Here is a 19670-nt window from a genome sequence, read left to right on the forward strand (position 1 = left end):
TAGAAAGAATTGCTCATTCTTTTAATCTTCATAATGTGACTGCCTTTTGTTTCTTGAATGCCCTCTTCAGTAAAGATGTTTGCACAGTGTGTTTTCATCAGGAGTAAGAATTTACATGATCTGTAATAGATAAGTTGATTATTTGGAGCTAATGTTTTAAAGAGGTTTCAGAAATGTATTAGAAATATTTCACTAGTTTACCAGTCAGGTGCATTAATTTAATTAATTGAGTTTTGAATGTAAATGAAGGAGTAAATCTGTGAGTTAGTGACTGGAATAAAGCAAACCAGCCTTGCTGTATGTATCATCAGTCTAGCATGATGAGTGACTTCCCACCCAAAACTCCAGCTACAGAATTGGCTGGTTTGTTACCTCGTCCTTCAGGGAAAGCAACGTTTGCCACTTTTACTTGCAGTTTTTCCAGTATTTTTCATCTCTGTCAGAAAGGACCTGCTGAGCTTTTCACCTGCATTTGTAGGTCCACTTTTGAATGGGTAAACAGTGCAAAGCTCTCCGTGAATTTCAGTGCTTTGTCTAGTATGTAATATTTTTTCTAATGCTTTTCCATGATGGCAGTAATGTGCAACCACCTACTGTACAATGCAAAGGAAAGAGATATAGTGATACAGAAATATACACAGACTGTAAAACTTCCCAAACTCTTGAAGACACGTGGCCATGCAAAATAGGTACATATAATAGAATCACAGAATATACTGAGTTGGAAGGGACTCAACTGGGTCATCAAGCACAACTCCAGGCCCCATGCAGGACACTCCAATAATCACATCACAGTCCTGAGAGCATTTTCCAAATGCTTCTTAACTCAGACAGGCCTGATGCCATGGCCACCTTTCTGAGGAGCCTGCTGCTGTACTCAGCCACCTCTGAGGTGAAAAATTCTCTCCTGATACCCACCCAAACCTCCCCTGACCCAGCCCCATGCCACCCCCCATGCTGAGTCCTGCCACTGGCCAAGATATTGTGCATCAAAAAATATCTGGGAACAGTAATAGATTAATGGCTTTAAAGTAGTTCTCAGAGCCTACTTGTGAATCAAATGATACAGTAGTGCTGGAGAAACAAGAACTGTGCTGCTGTGGTGGGGAAAGCAGAATAGGAAATCCAAATGACTCTTTGGCTGCCTTGAAGTCATTGTCTAATATTAGCCCTGTCAGCAGCGCCTGGCTCTTTGTCAGTCGGTGCTCAGGAGGAGGTGGTTACCAGCCAGGAGAATATGACCAAGGCTTTTAAATACTGTTGCTTGGAAAGTCTTATTAATGGCTGAATACGAGATCAATGTGCAATAATTCTTTCAAGCAGCATCTTTTTAAAAGCCTTTAGCAATCTGTCATCCTCATCTCCCTCCTCCCAGTTAGAAAGCCACATTAGTCAGGAGAAATCGTATGATCCTGGGAAGTTTCAAACTGCATCCGCTGATGCTGTGAGGAAAATGCCACTGTGCAGGGACACAGGTGCAGTTACACTGACGGCTTCTTCTCATCCTCATCTCGGATCATCCTGGAGGGACAAGCAGAAAGAAACGGGGAGGTGGGCGACATTCTGTCAGGTGCATGGGAGCAGTACCAAAGAGAAAAATGGAATACGCTCCTCCAGGAGACAAAGATCGCACTGTCTGTGAGTCTCAGCTCAACTTTTTCAGATCTGTTTTGAGAGGGGAGGATTTCAATGCTGGTAATTTGTTCTGAGTTTAGCCACGTGTTCAGCTACCTTGCATTTGCTGTCATTCTAGTAGAAATGTTTAATCTTTTGGGGTTTTAAGATGATAATTCATAATTTGTAGTTATTTTGGAAGTGGCTTAAGCTCCCACAGTGTTTTTGACATATTGGAAACCTTAGCTTTGAACAACATCCATATCTTAAGAGGAGATCTTTAAGCCTCTTATTTTGTCCAGTGTCATTAAATACTACTTCTAAGGTTAATCTATTTCATTAGCTACTAAGTGGCAAATTGTATCATAAAAAAGAACAGGGTAAGGGAAGCACCTGTCTTTATTGGAGAAATCCTGAGTCATTTACTTCATGATGCATCAGCAAAAATAATTGGGTGTGGTTTTGATTTTCAGCTGCGTTTGTAACAAGGCTCTGAAAGCTAACACTGTCTTAGTCTGATGTGTGCTTGCAAAGGTTTTTTCTCAGAATACACACAAAATGTCTCAAATATTAAAGTGCATTATCTGTGCTTGCAAGGCTGTAATAGGTGCAAGTATTTATCTATCAAAAGCAAACTCTTTTCTGAGGCTAGGCAATTCTCCACTAACACAGCCTTTACTCACTTAATAGTAAGCAATGTTATGTTTTATTGTCTTTTAGTGTTTGCCTTGATTTTTTAAAACTGTCTTATAATTGCAAACACAATGTTTAGTCTTCAGTTTAGATTATTTTTTTCCTAACTCAAGTCAGTGCTTATTAAAATAAGCATTGGGGAAGTGTTAAAGACCCACAGTAATTTAGTGGACTGTTCTTTAATCCTGCAAAATATAACTTGGGTTTAGAATGAGTCTCAACCACTTTCAGCAATCAAAAAAGGAGAATTGTAATTAAACATATGTAAGTGAAATAATTTTTAGCAGTATGGAGCTAAAATAAATATGCTAATGGAGTTGTGAATGAGGAGGAAAGGATTTTCTTTCTTGATTCTGTTAATGGGAGCTTAGGTAAACCTATACTGTCCTGTAAATGGTTACAATTGAATGACTTTGCAGTATTACTATAGCAAATTAGAAAAGTCATGAAAAGATAAGTGGTTTTTTTGTTGGTCTCTGCTGAGTCCATAGAAAACTTTGATTCCTCAAACTTTCAAAAACCTTGTTCCTACTCAGTACGTCAGCTGTTTCTGTCTAGCTTCACTTGTTAATGAGTTTTTTCATATATAATCTGTATAACGTACACCAAGGAAGAATGGCTTTTTGTCTTCTTTCTGTTCTGGAACTGCTTCATTTCCAGCACTCATTTTGGGCAATTAACATAATTTTTTAAAATGCCCTGGCTGTAAATGTAATCCCTGTCTGTGTGTCTCAGAAAGTTACTTATAAGAAGCAGCAGCAATTTGGAGGAAACTTTAAAAATAAATACAGCACATTATTGAAAAACCTTGTTTTGGTATCACTTACATTAGATAATATTTCCTATCAGTAACTGCTAGTATGATGGTAACATAATAATAAGCTTAATTATTTTTTAAAATTCCTCTCTACTTTGTACATTATTCATTACCATGTCATTCTGTCAGAGACAACTGGAAATAAACAAACCATACTATCAAACGGGAGTAATACTAATGATTCTAGAGTGTTTGAAAGTAAAAATTCAAAAGTACTTGGAATAGATTCCTCTAGAATAATATGCTGTATTAATATGAAGATGGGATTTTGTATTTAAAATTCCCTCTTCATGCCATCCACTGAAACAAACTTGCTGTCTCTTTACCTCACATTCTAATATAAAAGATTTTTCACAAGTTTATTTTTTTTTGATTACCACCTATTACGGCTTGCAAGAATAAACTTTCCTGTGTATCCTGAATTCTTGAAATCAAAGTGTAGCATTTATATCCCATGCAGAAATGTAAAAAGTTGTTGTGGTTTTTTTTTTCCTTTTTAATGTTGGACTGTTGTGAATGTATGAATTCTGGGTAAAAATAAAATTGTGAGGAAACAAGGCAGAGGCCTCCTATTTACCCCAATCGAGAAGTATATTTTTTTAATATTGTCGTGGTATTTGCAGGTGAAAGCAGCTGAGCCTGACAGTTCTGATGAACAACAGCATGAGTTGAAAACAAGGAACTTTTCTCACAGTTAGAAGTGCATGTTCAAGAATATGTGCATGTCTGCGGTCTGTTTTATGGGAAAGAAGGCTTTTAGGAGTGAAAGGTTTGGGTAAGGATCTAAGCTAAAAACTCAGAGCTGTAATTTTTGAGACATAAGACACATTATGAGATTTAATTATTGCTTTTAGAGCTCTGTGAGGATGAAACATGCTTTGTAAGCATTAAGTGTAATACTTCTGTCTCTTGTACTGAAACAATATACAAAATAGGATATTTTAATGGTATCCTGTTGCAGTTATGTAGCGGCATAATTAATAATTTTCTGATTCCTTGATAATATTGGAAATTCTGTATGAATTTCCACACATGAAATCTACCCTTCGACTTTTAAAAATTGTTTTAATGGATTTTCTAGACATTAATTACATGTCATGGGAGATACTATCTATAGATTGGTGGAGACATCCTCTATTTTTTCCTCTTTTCATCATAGGCAACCATGAGTTATACAGACCACACAGCTTTGCAAGTGACAGACTTGTTAGGCAGTAGGAAATTTAATACAATAAATAAATAAATAGCGTGGGTTTATGTTAGCATAGACTAACATATGTATGCTATCTGTGGTATTTCTAATAGGAGTGTAATCTTCAGATTTTTCTAAGCAAAATGTGAAGCTGCCTGTGCTACACAGGAGACTTCATTCTTTATGGAAGATTTTTGTGATTAGTTTGTTAAGATTCCCAATAATTTAATTTCAGAAGGGCCTCAACCCAATTCTTATTCATTGTTTTCTTTACCCACATCTTGCATGCTTCTAATGGATTCAGAAAGGGGAACAATGGTGGTTTTACTTACATAAGGAATTTTAGTCACAGCATAGTTCTTGGTCATTACAGTTTATAAAAATACAGGGTTTTTCCAATATGCAAGTAAGTTCTGCTAATAATATTTTAGAAAGAATGGGACAGACAAAGCATGTGGAGCCAAAGAAATCTGTTAGAGGAAGATTTTGTAGCCTGAGTACTTTCTGAGAAACTGAAAGAGAAGAGCCATTATCTACTTAAAGGAATAACATTCATGTTAAATTTTAATTAATCTTCATTTTCCTAAGCTAATAGTTCAGAGAACTGATTTCCAGTTCTGAACAGGGATAAAAAAGTGTAATTTACCCATTACAAGATCATGTAAAAGCCTTCTAAGAGTTAGTCAGAAGGGATTTATATATAACTAGTAAGGTGCCCATATTCTACCTTAATTACAAGAACAAATAAAATTATTCTTCCTAGTTAGGGGCTGAAATTTCATTAACATTTGAAGAGATGGAATATTTTTTACTGTTTCTGTGGAGTAGAAAACCTGCTAATTACAGTTAGATGGAAGGTTGTGACATAGCTAGGTAACCAGTATAAGGGAAGGATTGGGCATTCTTACATCTATGCTTCATTTCACTTACTAGTGATAGCTTTCAGGATTTTAGATCATTCTTTTGTCAGTGGGTAGTCTCTGTCTGTCTACCTCTCATTCTGCCTTTCTTCATCCATTTCTGTGAGGAAATGGAACTAATCTAAACAGCAAGAGACCAGGTTCCTTGATCAACTTTTAAAAATTATCTCATCATGGACCCCAAAGAAAGGTGCACCCTGAGATACTAGTAGAAAAACTCCGTGGTATTTTTGGGTTATTTTTCCAGCTGTCTATATGTTGGTGAGTGCCAATAAAGTACAAGAATAGTCATGTGTTGTGTGATGCTTGTTGCAAGTATGGCCAAGCTGATGGTCAGGTTTGCCAAGAGCTGAGATATGATTTCCTTGAAGTTCTGCCTGCAGCGAGCCTTATAACGATGGTTTTTGAAGAAAACATTCTCTGTTCACCCACTGCTTTGTCTGTGTCTTCATCTAAATGGGGAAAATTCCATGCTACTCTAAAAGTTCTTGTGTGGAGATGTTCAGGTTGTTCCAGGTATGTTGGCAGTGCACAGCCTGGCTCTGTATGAAAGCCATTTTAAGAAGACAAGGTTATGCATATCCATGCATATTCTCAGTTTTGTCCTGAAGTTATTAGGTGAATTTAACAGTGTCTTAAATAGAACAAGTATTCTAGTCTATTACATTTTCTCTTCCATTTTAATTAAGGAATTCCCGTAAAATAGCATGTTCTACTTAGAGCCAGTCCAGAACAGCACAGTTTAATTAGTTGGATGCATTTTGAAAAAATACTGAACCATGGAAGAAGGGTACTTGGAAAAACCACAGGATTGTGTCATCACACTGGAAACATCCTCACAAGGAAATGAGTCATTAACCTATCCTAGTGTTTTGCACAATCATTGTCGTTGTGGGTGAGTGTGATTGTCTGTACCTGTGAGTTGGTACGAATATTTAAGTTTCAGGTAATGACTAGATGCTGAATCTGTTGTGAGTAACTGAAACAGAGCAAACACAAGTATGATTTTGCATGCTTTAAATAGATAAGAGGGATTAAAATAGCACTTCAGTGATAGGGTTAATAAAATTCTTAAAGGTAACAAGTTAATTTGTTCAGCTGGTATGAATGATGGCTTCCAAGTTTTATTTCATGGCAAGCAGTCCGAGATTCATCTGTGTTGGTACATAGAGTTAGGTGGTGAACACAACAACAACAACTTGCACCAGCAAGTTAATGATAGCTGGTGTAACAATTAGTGGTAGGTATTCTGTTGGTGGTTATTTCTGCAGGCCTCCACAACTGTACATCTTTTACTGTAAAGTTTTTACTTTTTATATACAGTATTTTGTTTGATAATATGTTAAATTAAGATTTTGGTGTTCTTTCTATGCAGTTGGATAGTGTTTGCATACTCTCATTAATAAAATTTTTCGGGGGTCAAAATTAATCCCTGTCTAAATAGGCTGTATCAGACAGATTGCCGAGTTTCTTTTAAAAATGAAGTCTCTTTACATGTCCTGAGTAGAACTGGAGTTATCCTAGGTATTGTTTCCATCAAATGTGTCCTAGATACTGCCATATAAGTAGTTGTAAAATCTAGATACCTGGTGCAGATGACAAGAAGAAAGTTTGCAGATCTATGTAGATAAATATCTAATCATTCTAAATATCATTCATTTCTGGTGATCAGAATTCCATACGTTTTCTGTTTTATTAAGGACTGTTTGTAAATCATTCCTTTTGCCAGCAGTTTTAAAAAGTTGAGGTTTTTTTTTTGTTTGTGTGCTGTGGGATTTTTTTTAAAGCCAGAGTACTAGTACCATCCTTGGAGAGAGCAGAAGCCTTTTTTAATTTTTTTTTCCATTTCTCAATCCATTCATTGCTGTTGTGTGGTTGCTGAATTCACAGTGGTGTTTTGTGGGAAACACAGAATGATTTTTAACATTGGTTTTTTTCTTTTCTTTTTCTTTTTATAACTCCCTTTTCAGAATTCCCCACTGTACCAATATCTGCAGGATTTGGGACACACAGACTTTGAAGTATGCTCCTCAGTGTCACAGAAGGCAGAGCAATGTGCAGCAGCAGAAAGCCAAAGGGAGCAGACTGTGCGTGCTGCCCAGAAGGTGAGCACTCTCCTGTTGCTGAGCATTTATCTTCTCACAAGAGAACTGCATTGCTTCACAAATAGGAGAAATCAGAACAGAGAGAAATCACTTCCTGTATTTAAAAAAACAAAGGCAAAAACGCCCAGATAATGAACCACAGCCCGTTATCATATCTTGAAGTCTGGTTGATCAGTATAGTTTGGAGTGTTTCTTTGCACTTATGTAAGCTAGGGAAGCAAGAAGCTTTGATAAATAATTTTTTGAGTGTTGAAAATTATCTTATGTCGTGGATCTTATTATGTTAGCTTAGTGTGACATTCTGGGAATAGAACCTGTAATTTTCTAGAACAGAATATTTATAGTTTCCAGCCCTTCCCAGGCATTCAGTTGCTAAGTATAGCTTTGTCTGTGACAAAACATATTAAGAAAGAGGATTTCTGGGAAGTAGAAATGCAGTAACCAATCTGAATGAGATAGTTGATGTGGATAGTTATAGCATTCTAATAATGATTGCTTCTATCACTGGTCACAAGGCAAGGTTGAATTTAAATCATGATTTAGCTCAAAATTTTGTTTATTTTGAGCTACCTTTAAAAGTATTCATGGAAATATTAGGTCTACCACTTTTGCTTTTCAGAATTGTCAGCTGGCACTCACCATAACCCTCAAGAAACTACATGAAAATATGTTTTCTCTTTAAAGCTAATGGCTGTTTTCTGGTATATTTACACTGAAGATACATATTCTGACTTAATGTAGGAATACTTTGATTAAGTGTTTATTTATTAAATGTTAACATTTGTTCACTGTTTATTAAAAAATAGGATGACATTTTATTAGTTGATACTCTGTTGGTTATTATGAAGTAATGCACGGACTGTCAGCTACATTATTTTGCATAGTTAAGTTTGTGGCAGTCAGAAAATCAGTGTGATATTGTATTTATGTATATAATTTCCACATGCAAAACTGCTGTGGGGTTAAGAACCTCAAAACTATTAATATACACTGCTTTTAAAAACCTCAGGTATTCTGGTTTTTCCCCCTCCCTTCCCCTCAAACATTTTACACTTAATTTTATTGTGTTGGCAGCAATTCCTCCAGTATTGTGTCAGATGTAGAAGTAATTCTTCATGGTTTGCCTTGTAACTTGAAGGGAGTGGGTGTGTGAAAACAGGCTGTCCATTTCTTACAAACCGTAGGTGATGTTCACATTGTCTCATCTCTGTCTAGACAAGGATACATAGTGGAAATCAGGAAGAAACCTGTATGTAATTTTTAGTGATAAATTGTCATAGATTGTTCCTTCTGCAATTCCAGTACCAGTTGGGAAGAGTTATCACTTTTCTTTTGCAATCTGATGTCAGAAAATCTGTTTTTGTCATTTGATTTCTGTGTCCCATTTTGGTAGGGTGTCTCAATAGGAAAGAAAATGAGGAAGAGGCAGCTGGCCACACATTTAGAAAAGTAGACTGGATTTAGGAGGATCTGAGGCTTTGTTGCAACTTTTTTATGACATACAGACAAATAATTTGCATTCCTATCCAGTAATTTCCTCAGTTTTACATGAGACTGTTAGAATTTTCCTTCTCTTGGCCTTCACTGGCCTAGTCTACTACTGAAATGATAAAATGTCTGGAAAATAAATGGCTTCTGAATATGTACCTACCCACAGTCCTAATATAAAATTATCTTCCTTGAGGCTTCGTGTAACTATGATTACAGGGAGCAGATGCTGTTCCACACGGAGTGATTCCCAGTATGTGTATATCACTTTCCTTCTGTTCTGAAAAGCAAGTTTCCAAATGCCTTAAACACTTTATTAAAATAAAAATGTAAAGCTGGAGTATTGCTTTGTCTGTGAGTTGAGATCGTTTCCTGCTCTTGTGTTCACGCAAGTGGGAACCTTGGGCAGCTGAAAGCAAGTGACATGCAGCAAGAATTTGGTGCAGCAAAGGTCTACTTTGGGATCTTCAGGGACTGAAAAAACAAATCTGGGAAGAAAAAGGTTCCTAGTGGCTGATACAAATATTTCTGTTGTGTCTAGCTGTCCTGCCAAGCAGAGAGCATGTTTCAGGCATAAGGAAATACAGAGGCACCAGTTGAATTTGAAGTACATTTTAAATACTTCTCAGGACATGTGGTTTTGGTGGTGGTTTTTTGGCCTTTTTTTTTTTTTTTTTAATTGGAATATAGTCTTAATGAACACTGAGTTTAAAATCTGTAAAGGTGTTTTAAGGTTGTGTTCTGGGGGCTGGTGAAATGCCAAACTCCCATCTAAGGGATTATGGAGATGTGATTTAGCATAGTAATTGTAGGTGCAGTGTTCCTGGCTATGCCAATCTGTGGAAAAAGTTGCAGCTAAAGTTCTGATCTCATGATCACTTGATACTCAAAGCACTGCTAGTAAGAGGTCCTAGACTTGTTTTCAGGAATTAAATCCCATTTGGGTAATTCTGCTTGATCTTTACAGAATTTGTCACTTCCCATTTACATCTTTCCTTTCTCAGCCATTTTTCTAGACTGCTGTGCATATCTGAATGTTTATATTGATTATACTGTCACACCTTGTCCCACCTTAGATTTGATGATATTTTGTCATTAGAACAGAGCTGATGCTGGAGGCAGCTTCTGAGAATTGCATTGGGGCTAGCCCTGAGTAGCTGTGCAGGTGACCTGATGTGGGATGGCAGAGGGACCAGTCCTTTGCCTTTGTCTAGGGCTTCCAACCAATTAATGCAAGGTATTCAATGTGTAGCATTATCTTCTGAAGAATTTCTCTACAGAAGAGAAATAGTCCTTATAATTCTTTTTAGATTCAAATTAATGTACCTAAAATGTGCATGTACTATTCTAATATTTTTTTAAATTATAGGAGTTATGCACCTTTGTTATTTAGTTTACAGAGAGTTTGACTGAGTGTTGTTCTAAAGCTGTAAGAATACTCCAGAAGCATTGACAACAGGACCTGACTTGTGTTTTGGTGAAAGTAGTTTTACTTGTCAGTAACACTCCCAGTGGGAATGCAAACTGTGAGACACTATTCCAAGGACGTGAATAATTCAGTGTGTTGCTGTACTCTATTGGGTCACAGCCCAAGACAGTGGGTTGTCTTGTTTTGTATTTTCAAGCACTGACTTGCCTGTTGAGTGTTTATGCAAGCTCAGATCTTTATTTTTAAGCTAAACCGTGGAGAATAAACTAAGATTGCTTATGTAGCACGGTAGGTTTTTTTCAGTAACTCAACAGTCTAGCTTAGTAAGCTGGTAGCAGTGTAAAACTATTCTTGGTGTAGCTTTAAATGTTCATTATAAAAATCCAACGACTTAAAAGGCTAAGCAGTTGAAAATGATAGGATTCAAGAGGCATATTCTTAAATGGATGACTCTTTCTATATTCTTCTTTCAATGTACAGGGAAAAGTACTTTTCAGTGAAATATCTGTTTGAAATTCAAATGCAGAGCAAGACCTTTTAAAATTTTATTTCTTTTTGCACCACTCTGCAAGAAACTTGAAGGATGATCTTGTGCTGCAGTTAGTGACATTCTTCTGACTTATGTCATTGCCCTTGAGCAACATCAAAATACAATCACTTGGATTTATTCCATAGTCTTAAGTGTGAATTGCTAGGATAGCTCCTCCTATTAAACCATGATGATGTCAGTGTTTCGGGAAGAGCTATCATTATGAGATCCCTGTTACTGGTTTACCTCTTCACTGACCTAAAAAGACTTCTTGTGGCATAGATCTCAAAATCTAACTGTACACAGAAAGATGAGACATTTGTAAAGAAAAGCTTGAGTTAGATTACCTAAATGTACACCAAAATAAGTTATTTCAAAAATTGTGGAAGCATAGGAGCCTTAGGATTACAGTTCCTGACGTTAAGGCTGTTCTGCCCTGGCTTGCTGCACCAGACTGGTCACGCTGCCTTTCAGAAGGCTGTCAGGCTGGGCACAGGTTAACTACAAAACTCTGAGCTCCTGCTGCTTGGGTTTGTTCTTCTCTTTCCCACTTGTAGCTGGGGGGCAAACCAAGAAAAACACAAACAAGAGGGGAATAAAAATGGAAAAAAAAGCGAACAAGAGGGAGAAACAGAAGCTGTCACCTTCTATACATCGAGCTATTAGAATCTGTATGGGGTTTTATTATTTTGAAGCAGTATGCTACAAAATATTAGCACTTCACAATTTTTTTTTACATACATTTTATTTGATTGTTTTACATGTCAGCAGTCTGAAGATTGAGACAGGGCTTCAGAATTCATGAAATATATGAAATATATAAATATTTTTAAAAATACTTCCTGTCAGTCCAGTCTGAGGAAAGTAGATAGAATGGTGTGTCAAAAGCTGCACTTCTTTTTTCCTTGAATAGCTGCAGACTGAAGCAAAACCATGCATCTATTCAGTTGTAATCTGTCATGCATCTTATTTGAGGAAGACACATGAGTAGAATGTGTGATGGCTGAGAGGAAGTCCCTCTATTAGTGGCATCTGAAGTTATGTTTACAGCTCAGACAAAAGCGTGGCTTTAGGTTGCGTGGGAAGCAGCAGAGAGACAAAGGACCTGGTGGCACACACTGGTGTGGACAGGGAGTTTTTGGGGCATTTCCTCTTGCCGTCTCTGTTTACAACTCCTCTGGAATCTTGTGCTCAGGCTGCTGTGGGCAGCTGAGGAGAGGTTGTTCCTGTTCTGGTCTTTCACTTTTCTTCAGCCTGCCAGTCATTTAACCTTTGGGCTTTTATCCCCCAGGAGAGAGAAAGTCTTTCATATCAGTGCAGTAGCTGCCAACTTGAGAGCAATCTCATCTTAGCTGTAATTATTTTTAACAGAGCAACATAACAATCTATTATGCTCCAAATAGGTGGGGTTACTGAAGATTTTATTTTATTCTCTTGTTCACAAGCAAACTGACGGGAAGCAGATGTTCTCTTAATGTACTCTGAAGTTAGGCCAGACACAGTAAGTGAAACTTCCTTACAGGTACTTGGTCTGAGTTAACAAGAAAATCAAATGCAGAAATAAAAACTTTGTCTGATGTTATTTATTTAATTTTTGCTTTGATTTTTGTTGGTTTTTTTAATTGGAGTAATTTCTGTTCCTTTCAGCAAGGCATCCTGTCAAAACTAGTTGAGTTTTTTAGAAGCTGGTTTCCTTTTCCACTGTATAAGAAAAACGATGACATACTTCACCGTCTGGTAAGTGATCGGTTTTTTTATTTTTCCATTTCCTTTTCTAATCCACAGGTCTTCCTCTCCTTTATATCTCATCCTCTGAAAAACATCTTTGGTCTGTGTTGTTTGTTTTGGCTCTAAGAGTATTACTTATTCTTTAGATAATACTAATTCTGGTTTTCATTTACTGTGCCAAATTGGGCACAAAAGGACAGGAACAGTATCAGTATCCAGGCTGAAGATGTTCAAAATGTGGAAGATGATAAAATATGTGAGAAATTAAAGGAATTCTTGAAAGCTGAAAGTTGTTTAATTACAGTATAGGTACCCCTTTGGTGGAAGGCAGTGGGGAGATGCTGGCTGAAAAAGTCCATGTGTCACACAGCCTAGTGCCTTGTAGAGGCCACCTTCTAGAACTTCAGCTGAGTATTGCTTCACTCTCTGTCTCAGCTTGTTAGCTCAGGCACAGCACCAACAGTGCAGCTGCACTGGCCCTGGACCCATCCTGGCCTCTTTGTTTCTACACTGCTCTCTACAGGGCTTCTGCTATTGGGAAAGGCAAAGCGAACTTTGCTCTTTCTCTGCAACACCAATTCCCAGTCTGGGCTTGTCTTAGATCTGATTTAACTTGTACACACCTCCTTCATGCTCCTAGAATGGCTTGCAAATATCACTTTAGTCAGACTGTTCCAGAATCTAGAATTTTGATTTATTTTTTTTCTACTACGATGTCAGGGATGATGTCTTCAAATGGAGCTTCAAAAGAAAATGCTGAGCAACATGAGAAGTTAGAATTTTCCATTTCCCACAGAGCTCTGCTGTATCCCAGTTCTCCTTTATCTCAGAAGAACAAAATTTCCTCTGAAAATCTCTCATTAGTGATCTTTGATTGACTTTTTTCTACCTCCCTCTTCCCCTGTGAATCAAGAGTATTATCTTAACAGGAATTTTTAGCCTTACTTTCTTGAGATGGAGGCATAACTGAAGAACATGGAAAACATGTTTGTCCTGCTGCATACTCCAGTAGAGTATTGAAATGACACAGGATGCATTGGAGGAGGGCAGAGTTTCCTCTTGCACACAGTCCTGAAACAAATGTTTTCCATTAAAAGTAGAATGAAAGTTATCTGAGGTGACATCTGTGCATGTAATAAAATCCCTAAACTAGCTATCTTATGGTTTCATAAAGAATCTCATTCTGTCAGTGACAGAATGAAACAGATTTTGTACTGTGAAATGTCACACTTGTGTTAAAAGCTTCTATTGGAGACTTTTCAGAAATATTCTCTTTTCTCTCCTGTAATTAGCTAGATGCAGGGATGCACATGTTCAGTGTTTGTTCAGTTTTGTTATGACGTTCTTAACTTGAAGTAATTATGGTTTGGTGCAGTATGCAAATGAAAATTTCAGAGGGCTTTTCTCATGGCTGTATTTGTCTTGAAGAGCCATCCTTGGGGAAAAGTAGCAAATGCATATGGCATCAAATTCGCAATTAAGTAACTCCCTAAAGTTTGCTGGAGGTTTAGCAGGTGTGAGGTCTTGGGAGCCCCATGCTGTTTCATGTTTGCAATCAGTTCTCTTGGGAAAGGTACAGAATCCTGCAGGAGGGTACTCCACTGCCTTGGCTTGGGGCTTCCATCCAGTGCACTGACCCTACTGTTATTAAGGGTCTAGAAGTGACAGTTTGCTCACTAATTAGCAATATCTCTCTTTCTCTCTCTAAGTTTTGTTTGTTAATGATATAAATGATGTGATGACGTTTTAGAAAAACATATTTTCTGTTTTTTTTAATGATCTCCTAATAGATTCAGTATCTCTCTTATTCTTATGCAAATATATTGGCATACTCAGTGGCCCGTTTCCAGTTATTGTTACTATCTAGGTCAGATCACAAAGTCAGGGTGATGCATTCTGCAAGCCCCAACTGTTAGGTAGTGTGTGAACTTTTAAAGTTAAACAAGTTTAATAAAAAGTAGCTACTTGTGATATATCTGAAACATTCTTGTGCTCTGGGAACAGATTGTTGTCAGTAAAGTGAAATGTGGGTGTTTTTCCTTGTTCTGCTAACTTAAAGAATTTGCATATTCTTTACTAATGCCTATTTTTTCTCCTGCCCATTTATATGTGGTAAGGATATTGGATTTCGATTTGACACGCTCCGTACCATCCTGCAACAGGAAGTTCTGCTGCAGGAGGATGTGGAACTGATTGAATTCCTTGACCCCAGTATCCTGTCTGCAGGGCAGTGTAAGCAACAGGAAAACAGACAGCTTCCAACGCTACGCTCCCTAGCAACTCCTAATATTTGGTATTGTATTGAGGATATCTATCATTATAGTCACTGAGAGACAAGCAAAAAATGTGTTGTGCATTCTTGATATAAAATGCAACATTAAAGTAACTATATTTTTTCTCATGTCCTTGGGTCTTTATTCTACTGGTGCCCAGATTTTTGTATAATCATTTTTTTTCCATTGGGCATTGTATTGAAAGAGTGAATTTTAATCTGAGGTAACTACATGAACATGAATGAATACTCTAACTAAATATTCTATAAGGAAGAGCTAACACAGTTCATTAATTCATTAATTTCTGAAGCGATATAGAGGTGATTTTGATAATGAGACATGACTGTGAAGACTGAATTGAAAAGTGTTTATTTTGGTGTGGTCTTTAAAAAATATGTTCTGGGTAGGGGAAGATGAGATGGGATGTGCAATTAATTTTCAAACATAGACTATCAGAAGAATAAACTACAGAATATTTCAATAAGATACATTGTAGTCAGCAGAGTCTTGTGGAATTTACTCAAGAATACTGAAGGAGCTGACTGCAGAAGTATCTGAACAGCTACCACCTGTATTTAAAAAATAACAATGCCAGTGGTTGTTCTGACAGTGTCTTGCTTGGAAATGCAGTAATCAGTAGGAAAAAATATCACATAATATGGGCCAGTGCTATTTTCTCATATATACACTAAAAAAGTAGATAAATTATTATAGAGTCACACCTCAGCTGTTTAAGTTATGTCCTTATTGATGCTCTCTGTCAAACAAGAGAACCCTTGAACCAGATTTTTCTGCTCCTAGCATTATTCAGTTTCTTTAACTTTCAATTGATAAAGTACCCATATGAAATTTGTGAATGTTGTTCACCTTCCAGATGACACCAAGTTTGTGTTTTCCTAGACCAGAGGTCAACAGTATCTTGGAGAAAAACCTTGAAAACTATAGAAAATTCAATAAAGGCAATAGTTTAATACTATACTTGGGAAGGAAAAGTCAAGTTAATAAACACCAAGTGATGAATAATTGGGTATGCAGTACTACTCCAGGAAAGGATCTGCATATCTGTGGGATGGAATAGTGTTATGATATGTACAAGGTAGTGATCAGTCATCATTCATTCTGTTCAGAAAAGGGAAGGATATGAGGAAGAATAGTGCAATTAATCTGCTAGTGATTCAAACTGGGACTTAGAGGAAATCTTTTCAACTCTAAGGATACTTAGGAGTTGGAATAGCCACAGAATGGGTTGTGGAGTTTCCATTTTCATCTTTGGTCTGTCCATGGTGATCTGGGTTAACCAACCAGAAGCTGAAAATGAATGAAGAGAGCTGTTAATTCCCTTCTAATCTTTCATTGTTGTGATTTATTTTATTTGTGGGACTTTATTTTTTAATGTACCAAGGAAGTTAGAGACTGTGTGTCTATCCCTTTCAGAGGTAGTTACATATTTGGAATATTTTAACCCTGGACCTTTACTGAAACCTCTCAGTAGCCAGTAGCCCTAAAAAGTTAACACTTGTAAAGCTGGTTGAAATTTGACCACAAAACTGTGCAAGAAATAGAAACCCAAAGATTGTGCCTTATTTTAGAAATGGAAAAATATTCCGTGTGAATACTTCCAAACCTAAATGCAGGATACACAGCTTTAAGGGATGAAGAAAAACATGTTTTTCATTGGAAACGTTCTGGAAAAGTATAGTTGTAATGCACCTTGAAGCTGGTATCCCATCCATCTCTCTGAAGATTGTGATTATTTTACAAAGCCATGTAATAATATATATGAAAAACAGTGTATTTTCTAGAAGTTACTTATTTATGTTGAATTTTATAGAGGAAAGTAACAATTTTATAAGCTTTTTAAATGTCTTTGAGAAATAACTGAGACACTAGGAACTCTATTCTTTAAGAATTTTCACAAGGTGCCAAATTCTTTTAAAAGATTATTCAAGCCATCTTTATAAAATTGTGTTAGAAACCAGTGGTGCATTGGTGTCCAAGTTAAATGAGTCAGACTCTAGAAAAAATACAGCTGGCACTAATTGAGGGATTTGCTACCAAAAGAAACATGCCCTTCCCTACTGTACTCTTGAACCTGGAAGTACAGATATTACAGTTCCTACACGCCCTGGCTTATAATGCTGACTAGTCAGGTTTTTTCTTTTTTTGAATTTTCTTTTCTGTTTTTTTGAGTCATATATATAAGAGAAACTGACCTTTCAAAGTGGTTCATTACTCTCCTACTCATGCTGTAAAAAAACTGAAGAAAGGTTTCCTTAGAGTATACCAGCCAAGTAATAAAATGTATGTATTCATCTAAACCTGTCACAAGTAGTTTTCACTGTTTACAGTTCCCTTCAGGACCTACATAAAAACCCCACAATAAGAGGTTGTAACTTGGTAATTTTCCCACTTGTTTGCCCTCAGTAATGTGTGGTTGGTGGTGCTGTCTCTGTTTGCAGGGATGTCTCGTTGTTCCTAGCCTGTGTAAGTGCACTGCTTATGTTTCCTTCGTGGTGGAAGGAATCATCATGGCTGCTGTGCGGACCGGGGCTGCTCCTCTATGCACTCTGTAGAGCGTGGGGCACGTGGAGGACAGCCAAGCTGCAAATGTCCCTGCGAAAATACTGTATCCAGCTGGAAGAAACAGTGGCCAATAGCCGAGCCTTCACTAATCTCGTGAGGAAAGCCCTACGACTCATTCAAGAGACTGAAGTGATTTCCAGAGGATTTACCCTGTGAGTCTGTATTTCACTTTATTTAATACACAGATCCAGTCTAAAATTGTCTTGTTACACTGTCTCCCATAACAAGTGGAATTAGTGAAAAAGATAAAACTTAAAGGTTTTAAGTTACATAAAATAGTATCATTACCATTCATACTAAAAGTATGAATTCCAACAACTCAGTGTTAAAATCCTGCATCCTGAAGGTGAATTAAGTCTCACAAAACTCATATGCCTTCAAAATGTCCTGTGTTGCTAGCAATAAAATATATGAACAAATGGACTTTGAACTAAGTTAACTATTTTGGACAGTCATTTAGAGTTTTTTTATCTTACATTACCAAATTGATCTAAATAAACTGATCTGCAGGTAATAGCTTATATTTTAGAAAACAGGATACATGAAAACCATTCTGTTTTTATTTAACAAATATGTCTGAAGTAGTGAGAACACAGTAATCAGCAAAAACCATCAAACATTATTTCCCACCTCAAGTAAAGTTAAAATTAGTCTTTTTCTCTTAAATGCAATTGTTGAAACATTTCGATTCTTAAATTAGTTACTGTTGAATTTGCCTCTCTTCCACTTAAGGGATGCAAAAGTGTTTCTGATTATTTAGCTCTTGTAGTTATTTGGTAAGTTTTGCTGATTTAGCTGTGTGAAAGGACATCAGAAAGTGTTCAATTTATGCAGTGATTCCAAAGCAAACAGGCTTGTGTCTGTGCACTCTCATTGCTGTGGATGCTTTTGCATTGTAACCACCTATGATGAATCCATATGTGTGCCAATTCTACTAAAGGCTAAAGGAGGTGGGAAACACCAACACCTAAAATACACTCAACTTTATAAAAAAAAGAAAAAGTTCCCTTGTGGGCAACAAGATGTTTATCCACGCCAGATCAACTATTCTACATTCAGATACATGTTCTTACATGCAAGTGTGCAACTTAAGACTTAAAATTCTAGATTAATTTTTTAGCTTGAGATACCTTCAGTGTATTTCACTGAAGAAATGTTTCATTCTCCCTTTGGAATGCATAAGCATGTCTTCATTCTGCCTAGCTATGTGTTTTTTGTTTTGGTCTGGATTTTTGCTGAAGAAGCATATACTTGAGCAACAGGCAGTCTTATCTTTGCAAACGGGTTCTTAAAAGAAATTATTGTTCAGGCTTGTCCAAATTACAGATGAGAAAAACATTTGGATTTTTGCCTAAGTTTAAGCAAACGAACTTGTGGTCAATGTCTAAATTGCTGCTGCCTTGTTCTTTTACTACATATCTTAGATAACAGATTAACAAAAAACAGACTGGTCTTTAAGCTGATGCTTGATTCAATAGCTTCTTTACTTGAAACTTTGGCAAGCTTTTCAAAAGACTTTGGTATATGGATGGAGTGGGAGAAGTCTGACTGTGCCAGCATCCTCACTGGAACAACTATACAGTATAAAGAAGTCAGTGCTGTATGAATTTTGGGGTGGTTTAGCCTAGAGGAAGTTCTAAGTCCAGAGTGTCCTTTTCTGCATTCACATATGCAAGAGATGCTGCTGCACAGGGCAATGTGAAATTCTTTGCTTTGGATACCTCTTTGAGTATGATCCAAGATGCTACTTTTCCCTTTTTTTCCTAGGATTTTCTACAGTAACCTCAGCAGAACAAAGTTTAGTATATTTTCCTGTATTAAGGTTATCAAAATACGAGTGCTTATTTAGAAAGAATCTCATGGCAATAGAAATGGTTGCATTTGAAAAGTTACTGAGTATCCTCTTGTGTTATTTTACATCCTTGAAGGAATGAGATTTCAATCAGGTACGGCATCCTGGTCAGGTTACATGTGCAGCTGTTTTAAGGTACTGCTAACTCAGCATAGTTTGGCCTGTGCATTGACAATACTGTGAGTGGAAAGGTACTGAAGCTGTAATTTAAGTAGTACCAACTACACTTTGACTGGTTGTACTTAGCTAAACTCTGACAGGGCAAGTCCAGCTCTGCTGCTTCGGCCTGAAGTTCCTTGTGCTCCACTGCTGCTTTTCCTCCCCATGACACCATCCGTTGCTGTTCTCACAGGCTAATTTACACATCCTTTGAAATATCTGTGGCTTCGCTTTATTCTACTCTATTTGTCCCTTATTAACTGACACTGGACTGTCTCTGTAAATGGT

General features: G+C 37.0%; 1 protein-coding gene across 2 annotated transcripts in view; it reads left to right on the forward strand.

The window, feature by feature from the left end:
• Positions 1 to 19670, forward strand: part of VEZT (vezatin, adherens junctions transmembrane protein) — a 59565-nt gene that overhangs the window by 8143 nt on the left and 31752 nt on the right. For both annotated transcript variants that reach the window (XM_014889396.2, XM_014889404.2), the window contains exons 2-5: positions 7207 to 7341; positions 12435 to 12524; positions 14633 to 14808; positions 17248 to 17523. In XM_014889396.2, the coding sequence (XP_014744882.2) occupies positions 7207 to 7341; positions 12435 to 12524; positions 14633 to 14808; positions 17248 to 17523 (677 nt within the window). The remainder of the gene's footprint in view (positions 1 to 7206; positions 7342 to 12434; positions 12525 to 14632; positions 14809 to 17247; positions 17524 to 19670) is intronic.

Source organism: Sturnus vulgaris, chromosome 5, assembly GCF_052056855.1.
Source record: "Sturnus vulgaris isolate bStuVul1 chromosome 5, bStuVul1.hap1, whole genome shotgun sequence".
Classification (NCBI taxonomy): domain Eukaryota; kingdom Metazoa; phylum Chordata; class Aves; order Passeriformes; family Sturnidae; genus Sturnus; species Sturnus vulgaris.